This window comes from Hakea prostrata, chromosome 5, assembly GCF_041222555.1.
Source record: "Hakea prostrata isolate BN-2017 chromosome 5, UWA_Hpros_2, whole genome shotgun sequence".
Taxonomy (NCBI): Eukaryota; Viridiplantae; Streptophyta; class Magnoliopsida; order Proteales; family Proteaceae; genus Hakea; species Hakea prostrata.
The window spans coordinates 40,749,189-40,758,604 of NC_142604.1; the positions used below are offsets into that span (position 1 = coordinate 40,749,189).

A 9,416-nucleotide genomic window follows, 5' to 3' on the forward strand; every position below is an offset into this window, starting at 1 on the left:
TCATCTTATCTTATGTTTAAGTATGACACTTATAGGGTTTCAGAGTTTCCTCCGATAATTCGGATGTCCAAGTTCCAACCTTGAGAATCATAAGGGAAGTTGCAACTATGATCTCATGGGGTTTTGAAGCTTCAACCACTGCGGAAGTATGTAGCTGGCAGTAGAATCATTCATTTCTAGGTCTATACGTCGAAACGATATCTGCACAACAAATGTAGCTAAGTTCAGCACAACCTACAATTTCCTCTCATTTATAGAAATGGTTGTTGCCTACACCAGATCTAACTTGTTAGGATACAAAAGACGAGTTCTACAGATTCGGTTTAGTACTTCAAGAAAATGATTCACCTATTAAAGAAGTTGTAGTTTAATTTTTAGTACTTCAATTTTTTTTCCCAAATCAAAGTTAGTGACTTTGACACTCTTCACCATATTCCCCTTTTTTTTTTTTTTTGGGGGGGGGGGGTTTATAGAAGGGTAGAAGTCACGAACTCATTACAAAGAGGTGTTGGTCTTACCAATCAAGCAATCCTGTGTTTAGTTAAAGATTTCATCCAATTTTAGCTTGTCAAATCTGCTTTGTCGGGATCCAAAATGACAAGAATACCAGTGTAAAATTGGTAATTCATATGGTTTTTCTAAATGAGGATAATATTGTCTTTTGGCTTCTTAATTCTAAACAGGCAAAATAGAAATTGAACATCCAACTATAATAGTCTCTTTAACACCATTAGAACTAAGGGGGCAATAGTAATTTTGTAAAGAGTAGGGTCCCTTTAGTAACTAAGATATAATTTAGGAGGCAACAATAATTATCCCATTGCTTATTTAGACGTAATGTATTCACGCAAATTAAGAGGGACAAGTTGGACCTTGGAGGTGGTTTAGACTTTAGACCAGCGAACTAGCTCTTGAAGAACTCCATAACGTAAGTGTTGAAAGCATAGCATGCAACTCGGAAGCCGGGGAAGCCAGCCCTCTTGGCTAGGGCCTGAAACTCCCACTCGGTTCTCTCTTTACCACCTTCCTGGTGTCCCAACATGACGATGTCTGTGTGGATTTGGTTCTTTGCAGCAAATGATGTCTCCTCTGGGTTGGCTGGGAGAATACCCTCGACGACGATGACCTTGCCATGTTGTGGTAAAGCATCGTAGCAGTTTTTGAGCAATTTGAGGCAGTGTTGGTCACTCCAATCATGGCAGATCCATTTCATGAAGATTGCATCAGCTTTGGGAACACTGACGAACATGTCGCCACCGACGTGTTGGATGCCAGCGTAGGCGGGGGCATCTGCTAGGACATGGGGCAGGTCAAAGTTGATGACTAGACTCATGGATGGGTACTTGGAGACAATCATGTTGAGAGTGGCACCCACTCCTCCTCCCACATCCACTAGGGAGTTGAGGCCCTGGAAGCCCTCATAGGTCTCTAGTATCTTCTTCATGGTAATGGTGGAGTGGTTGGACATTCCCTTATTGAAAACCTTGTTGAACCTCAGATCTTTGCCATTGTAGTCGAACATTATCATCCCATGGGCCTTGTTGAACGGGATTCCACCTTCCAACACTGCATCTCTCAAGTTGTACCTACAACAGTTCCCCAGTTAATTTTTTTTCCTTGTCCAAAAAAAAATTATATTAAACTCTCCATACGAACATTTTGGAGGTGGGGCAAGAGTTATCAACAACAAAGAGGGGTGGAACGTGCCACCGAAACCGATTTAAACCAAATAGTCTAGCTCCACAAGCTAAATAGTCTGCAAAAGTATTGTCAGTCTAGCAACAAAGCGAAAAATAACAAGTTCAAAATTAGAATTCAAAAGTTTAATCTCCTGAACTAAGTTGCAACATGCCCAATCTGGGGAATGGCTGCCGCCCAAATCCAACAAAACTTTCCGGCGGGAACATCATCTTATTCAAACAAAAGATTTCAGTTCAGTGGCTTGACCCAACTATTAGATCATCTATGGAAAAAGAGTACTTATTTCTGCTTTTCATGAGAAGTCACTTGCAGGTTTTCATCTTTGTTTAGGTGTAATTTATCGTACTTAGACCAAAAATATAATAGACATCAGCATCAACATTCCTCTCAGGTATCCCTTCTCCTAGACTTTTTCACACTCATATGCCCTATAAGGTTCTGCCCGAATCAATCAAGAACTCTTGAGTGTAAGATCATTTATGTCACTAGGAACCCTAAAAACACCTTTGTGTCTTTATGGCACTTCAAGAAACACAGTTAAATCAGCTGAACAAGGACTGTTTCCATTGGAAGAAGCATTTGAAAACTTCTGCAATGAAATTCATCCTTATGTTCATTCTCCCATTCTTTGATCTTGTTCTTGACTAGTGGAATGAGAGTGTTGTGGTCAAACCGGTCGAACTGGAATATTATGGTCGGTTCGGGTCTGGTCAAACATTAGGTTCGACCATGTTTCCAATATTAGAACCGAACTCGAGAACGTATGAACTAAGAAGAAGAGTTCGTATCAGACTCTACTGTTACTATTCAAATGATGTTCAACCTACTGAAGAGAAGTCTATTCCAAACGAAACTCTATGACAAGAACTCCATGAAGTAACCGACTAACGAGAAATATATAAAGAGATATGGTTATCATCATAAGGTATGCACTCTTAAGTTATTGAATAGACTGAGAGATTGGGCTTGATTCCTTTGTTCATTAGAGACGAAACTCGACCACACCAGTCGAGCATGTTTTTGCAGATTCGAGTGTTTAACCAAGAAAGACCGAATTCTGCAACAACAGAGAGCTTGAAGAGCTCTTATAAGATAATGTTAATGAAGAATGAAGAGTTGAAGAGAGACCCAAGGGAACAAGTGAAGAAGCTTGCTCCATTTATTTGAAGGCCTCTGGTTAAAGAGGAAGAAATTGATCGAGTATTGTGGAGTTGCAGTATAGATAGGCTTAAGAACTCTGAGGTGAACAAGAATGAAATGGATCCTTGGATTGGAGTTTGGACTATACATATATACATACCAACTCTCCATGAGGACCTTATCTTGATTCATGAGAATCAAGGGAGCGAGGGAGACACCGTCTTGGTTCTTGACCAAGAACTTGCACACTGGAGCAGTACCGTAGAACCTCTGGGAGCTGCCTTCGTCGAGGGTGGTGGTCTGAGAGCACCTGAGAATGGAGTGGGTGACCAGAAGGCGCAACATGCGATCCAGCATCAGCGGAGCATCTGGGTTTTGCGTGGGCAGTTGAGCGGCGATCTCCGATGCTGACAGTTGTGCTCCTGGGCCTGCCTTGGCAATGATCTCCAAAATACCGAGCTCAACAACAGCTTTCAGCACCATGGGCAGCACAGACAAGTTGGTCAATAGCTTGGCAAACATATATGCTTCCTCCTCCTCCTCCTCTTCCTTGCTCAGCGACCTCCTCTCTTCCCCTGAAGTCATTGTTCACTGCTTGACTTTTGGGATTTTGGTGTTTCTGAGTTTGATTGATATCAACCACGTACACAGACAATCCCCCTCTTCTTCTCTTGGAGGAGCTCCAATGGGGGTATAAATATCCATTTTCCCAGTAATATCACCGACAGTCGAGATCGAAATCAGCATGATAGACATTTCTCAAGAGTAGAATAGTGCCCATAGCTCTAACAACTTCAATACCTAGCCCAAACTTCAATAAATTTTATAATGGTGCATGTATTTAATAGAACAAATTTTGGGAACTTCAATACTTGAGTAAAGCGTGTATGGTGCATGTATTTTAATAGAATAAACTTTAGGGAACTTCAATACTTTAGTAAAGCGTGTATGGTGCATGTATTTTAGTAGAATAAATTTTAGGGATAATTACCATTGCTCTTTACTGTAGCTTAGTTACTATTTTATCTCCTATATTTTTTTGAATTATTAATTCAACATTTAATTTTGCTTGTAATTATTATTGCCCTCTTACTGTTAAAATTCGATAGTTAAATAATGACATGACATATTATTTATTTAAAAATTTTAAATTAACCATATGCTTTTATATTAGTAATTTACACTTTATAGTAAATTACATTACTATGTTGAAACATTGTTGAGGAATCTACAAATACACTTGATCTTACAATTCTTCTAGAGAGCTTAAACGTACCAAATGTACTTTCTTTAAGGTATTTAGACACCTCGATTTGTGTAATACGGGTTCTACAGTGTCTTCACCCCAAGATCAGTCAGCTCAACCCTTAAGGTTGCACCCCGAAAGGTTACTTAAGATGTAGTCGGGTAATGTCCTCGAGGAGAGAGAGAGAGAGAGAGAAAGAGGAGGATACAGAATAACTCGAAAATGGAATATATACAGTCCAAAGGGGGAAAGAAGGCACCTCTCTGTGAGGATATCTACCAACTCCCTAAAAAGGACCATCCAACCACCTCCCTACAAGAGAATCCTCAATGCACTCCACGAATCATCCAACGACCGAATAGGCCCAGACAAAATGGGCCTCGATCAAAGCCCACACCCAAACCCAAGCAATATATATATATATATATATATATATATATATAAACATATAACAGGCGGGGTCACAACAAGATTCGGCCGGTGGTCGCACAAATGAATAATACATGGGCCCTTACTATATATAAACCATATAATCAGATCCTCTCAATCCGATGTGAGACTAAATAAAACCATGGATAAAAGACACAGTTAAAGTAGATATTTATATTAAATAAGTTTTAAACATATTTACAACATACTATCCTCAATAATTAGGAAAAATTTAAACTTAATTAAACAATCCTTTTTCTAATCAAAAGAAAAAGAGAAAGCGGCATATTTATATATGTACTTTTCAGTTTGGTAATAAAAAAATAGGAATGCCCTCGGGGCAGCGGTATAAGCATATCTGCATCTCCCGCACGTCTTCTAGTTTCTGTTGGTCCAGGAGCCTAGGGAGCCACCACTTGCCTGACCAACGATGAAGCGTTCTGATTCATCTCAAAAAACTAGAGCTGCATTTGATCCAATTGTTGTTGGAGAGGACTTGGGGGGTTCAAGCGTTCGTTACCGCCCAATCCTCCATCTTCACGCACTTCACGAGCATGACTTCCTTCAGGGATATCTTCTGGATCCTTCCCTTCTGGGAGTCGAATGCTAGGTTCTCGTTGAGCCGCCGCAGCTGTTGCCATTGACCTGGTAACCATGACTTTCTGAAGCGTTTCCCACAGACGATGCCAAATGATGCATCCAAAATATGCTTAGCCCTTAGATCACTGATGAATGACCTACAAAACAATCGTCAGACGTGGTCCGACCGTGGGAGTCAAGAGGCCACCTCCGAAGGCTAAGTCAATTGATAAATTGATCACAAAGGCTTTAGCTAATTGCAAAGCAAAAGTTTGAATACGAATATTGGGAATACTATTCAGCTACCTTCTTTGTACGTAGATTGAAATTTATATAGTTTTTACCTTCTAATCTCGCCCGTTGGACTCGTTCGAGCCTTCTTCTGGTAGCCTTTAGATTTTTACGATTAGACTCGATCGTGGGGTGATGGATAACTTCCCTTAATCACGCGACCCTTTGCTGCGAGCGTGGCGGTTACCCCAGTTTGCACGATCGTCCGCTTCCGCGAGCGCTAATAACTGCCTCTTAGTGGGTTATCAATCTCGAGGTTCTTGGGCATGTGCTTGCCTTCTGAACACGCAAGGTTTCTTCCTTAGCACGCTACCCTTAAACCCGGTTCATTCAAACCTGAAACAGTCAGATCGTTCCCGACCGAGGTCAAGGGTTGAACCGAGGGTGAACCCGGTTTCCTAATATTTTTCCCGTATCAAAGGGTATTGTTAATGATTGTTGGGTTTGATATCCATCTTGATATGTATCCATGCTTTAGGTGTGGGTTCCACTCCATATTGGTGTCAAATCCGAACTCCATATTCTAAGGGTTGGATTTTTCCGTCACACTTTCTGGTAGGGGAGAGGGTTCCCTCTAGTGCAAGTTTAGTTTTGATGACAAAAATCTATCTTGTCCCATCATGAGCCCGAATAGTGTTTGAATTCATAATATTGATTTTGACTTATGAGAAACAATCCAGGGCTAGGTTAGGATTAAGTGTTTAAAGTAAAGTGTGTTGCAATAAAATGAATTCTATATTTCTATGTACCCATGAAAATTTTGGATCAACTACCCATCTGGGTTTTATTGATAAAGATGGATGGATTTGAGAACACTACCACATGGGTTTGAATCCTTTTCTTGGATAATTTTGTCAGCTAGTTTAAATATCTGATTTTTATATATTTATTTTCATCAATACTTATCTTCTAAATTACAATTATATATATAAAGTTACCCGCACAAGATAAAGAGGAGAGAGAAAAGAAAATAAAAAAATGGGAAATGAGAAAAGTAGAGGAGAGAAAGAGGGAGGATGTGACACCTTGTTGGAAATGTATTACCACAAGGCAATCATATAAGACAAATAAAGAAGAATTAAAAAACTTATCTTGATTCAAATGGCATGACTAAACTCCTTCTCGAAAGCTTTGTTATGTACATTTATCTTGATAAACGAAAATTGATGGAGTTAAAATGTGCTGGTAACGACACTTTCTTTGAGGTATTTAAATGCTCCGAATAGTGCACACGGGTTTGAGTGCATTTTTACCCCCAAGATCAGTCAATCCCTCCATCATAGACGGTACACCTCGTAATTGATGGACTAAGGGATCCATAAAGTTGCATTCACCAATTGACACAATTTAAAGGAACCTAACGCTTCTCAAAAACAGGTTTTGCACGATAATAAACAAAACATCTCCCACATTTATATAGAAGAGTAAAGAGACACCACCAAAAGTTGTCTCTCAAAGAACAAACATCTTCCCTTAAGGCATGTTTGTTAGCAAAGATATATATTGGCAATTTAAGTGTCTTTTAGAAAAAGACCTAACTTTTAGAAAAATAAATTGTTTGAATTTTCAAATAAAACTACGAAAATTACAACACACCTCCCACCCTTCCTCTCACCTGCGTGTCAAATTTTTCAAAAAATAACATATGTGACATGTGAGGCGTTGAGAGTGAAACTTAAAATGAAAATATATCTTAAATATATCTTTCTTTTTCACCTTTGTGTGTATACATGAGACAAGGGAGAGAAAGAGACAAAAGGGGAGAGAAAAGACAGGGCATGCGTGTAGAGGAGAGAGAAGAAGTTGAGAAGGAGGTAAGAACTAAGAGAAAGATTTCAGATAGTTGAGGAGGAGAGAGAAGAGGAAAGAGGAAGAGTAAGAGGAGTGAGGAGAGGAGAGAGGAGAGGAGAGAGAAGAAATAGAAGTTGCAGAGCAATTGAGGAGAGAGGAGAGAGAAGGATTGGAGGAGAGGAGAGAGAAGGAGTGGAGTGGAGAAAAAGTGGAGAAGAGAAGAGAGAGAAGAGGAAGAACGTAGAGAAGAGAGAGAAAAGAAAAAGGAGAGAGAGAGGGGAGATGGGAGAGAGGAGAGAGGAGAGAGGAGAGATGAGAGAGAAAGAAGGAGAGAAAATAATATAAAAACGGAAAAATCCCTTATTAGTTCCTATGTATCGAAATAGTCGTTAATTGCTCAGGATGCAGGAGGGAGAGTGGATTTTAACTGAACTAGAATCAAGACTTACATACATGTAACATGAATAAGTAAGTGATATCGACCAACCCATATATGTTATAAGTAGGTGATTCCATTTAGTAGGCAGATAGCATTCACATATTAATATGGAATTGATTTTATTGACTCACTTATGCAATTTATGAAAATGCATGATGAATGGAATAGAAATGCGTGGGATCGGATGACAACTTATGACTTGATTGAGTTGCTTGAGTTGAAATGTCGATAGTATTCTTAAGATGTTGAATTATGAATTTGAAATGATGTTTGTGTTTATTAAATGTGGAATTATCATGCTCTCATATTTAAATGGTTGGATTGTATGAATTATGTCCAGTTTTATTCAGATAATATCCAAATAAAAATTTATCCGGATAGAGTAAAGTATTTAACATTTTTTTTCTTTAAAAATAGATGATAATCGGATTCGGATTCGGATAATTGCTTATCGGATTGGATAATATCCAAATAAAAATTTATCCGGATAGAGTAAAGTATTTAACATTTTTTTCTTTAAAAATAGATGATAATCGGATTCGGATACCGGTAATCGGATTCGGATAGCGGTATTCGATAATCAGAAATTAGAAATTTATAATAAAAAATATAAAAAAATGACAATTATCAATCAATAATCGGATAGTTTATCGGATTGGATTATTATCGGATATCCGATAAAGTTTCCGATTCGAATTCGGATGCTTTCTCTAAATTTTTGTCGGATTCGAATTCGGATTTGGATAGCAGATTTGCTAATCGGATTCAGATTCGGATACCGGTGTATCTGAGCCAAATCCAATCCGTTTACAGGTCTACATAAGAGTGATGATTTATGGGACGATAGCTAGAATCTAGCCTTATGAAATGCAAGTAGAGTTTTAGAAGTTGCGAACTAAAACAAAAAAACCCAATATCAAAGGATGACATCAACAATCTTGTTTGGAAAAGGGAAAAAAACCACTCGAGTAAGTCCAAACGCACCAATATCGTGGAGTCAACATGAATGAGATAGATTATGCAATTAATTAAACTAAATTCGATTATAATACATTCACCTATGGAAATGATAAAGCTCCTAACCATTCATCATTTAAGGGCCAGAATTTTTCAATCTAGTTTCGGCCCTATATGTTTTTTGCTAAGTTCATTTTCACCCTAAATCTAATTCAGGGCTTAGAATTCTTGGTCCAGACTCTAAGCTGTAGTACTGGCCATTTAGACGCCCATTCCTATCCTAATTGTCCTTGATCAGGACGGGTCACGACGGGTTGGCGATGTCTCTGATCAAATTTGAATCATGTATAATCATATATATAATTGTTAAAGTGCATAATATAACTTGTTAATAATTTTGAATCTTACCTAATGTTCAATTTGAACAATTTAATATATAAAAATATTGGTCTATTATAAATGTACTATTATATAAGTTTTAAAAAAAAAAAAAAAAAAACTCATATTATTATATAGGTTAGCGATTAACAATTACAATTCATTGTTAATGTTTAGAATTTTAACATTTTCATTACTCTAATTTTAATATATGCGTAAAGCTCATACCTTTGGAGATCCCAAGATCTATTTTTGGCCCTTCGTTTGGGAATGTACCTGTGATTGGCCGAAATGGCCTTAGGAGGTGGTTAGCGAAGCTGTCAGATGACTTAGCCGTCGAAATGTCTTGTTAGCGAAGGGTAGGTCTGTCTTACCCTACTACTGACGTGACCGAAGCTCATAAAAAGAAATAAGCTAAGTGGTCAGCTTTGGGCTCGAGAGAGGCTTTGAGTGTGACTGAAGTTT

The 9,416-nt window shown here is 38.4% G+C and overlaps 1 protein-coding gene across 1 annotated transcript; it reads right to left on the reverse strand.

Annotated features, from left to right (window-relative positions):
- Positions 1-602: 602 nt before the first annotated feature.
- Positions 603-3,493, reverse strand: LOC149015986 (caffeic acid 3-O-methyltransferase-like). The gene is made up of 2 exons (XM_089155369.1): positions 3,002-3,493; positions 603-1,586 (listed from the first exon to the last, which is right to left on the reverse strand). The coding sequence occupies exons 1-2, from the start codon at positions 3,424-3,426 to the stop codon at positions 905-907; spliced, it is 1,107 nt and encodes a 368-aa protein (XP_089011495.1). The 5' UTR covers positions 3,427-3,493; the 3' UTR covers positions 603-904.
- Positions 3,494-9,416: the final 5,923 nt, after the last annotated feature.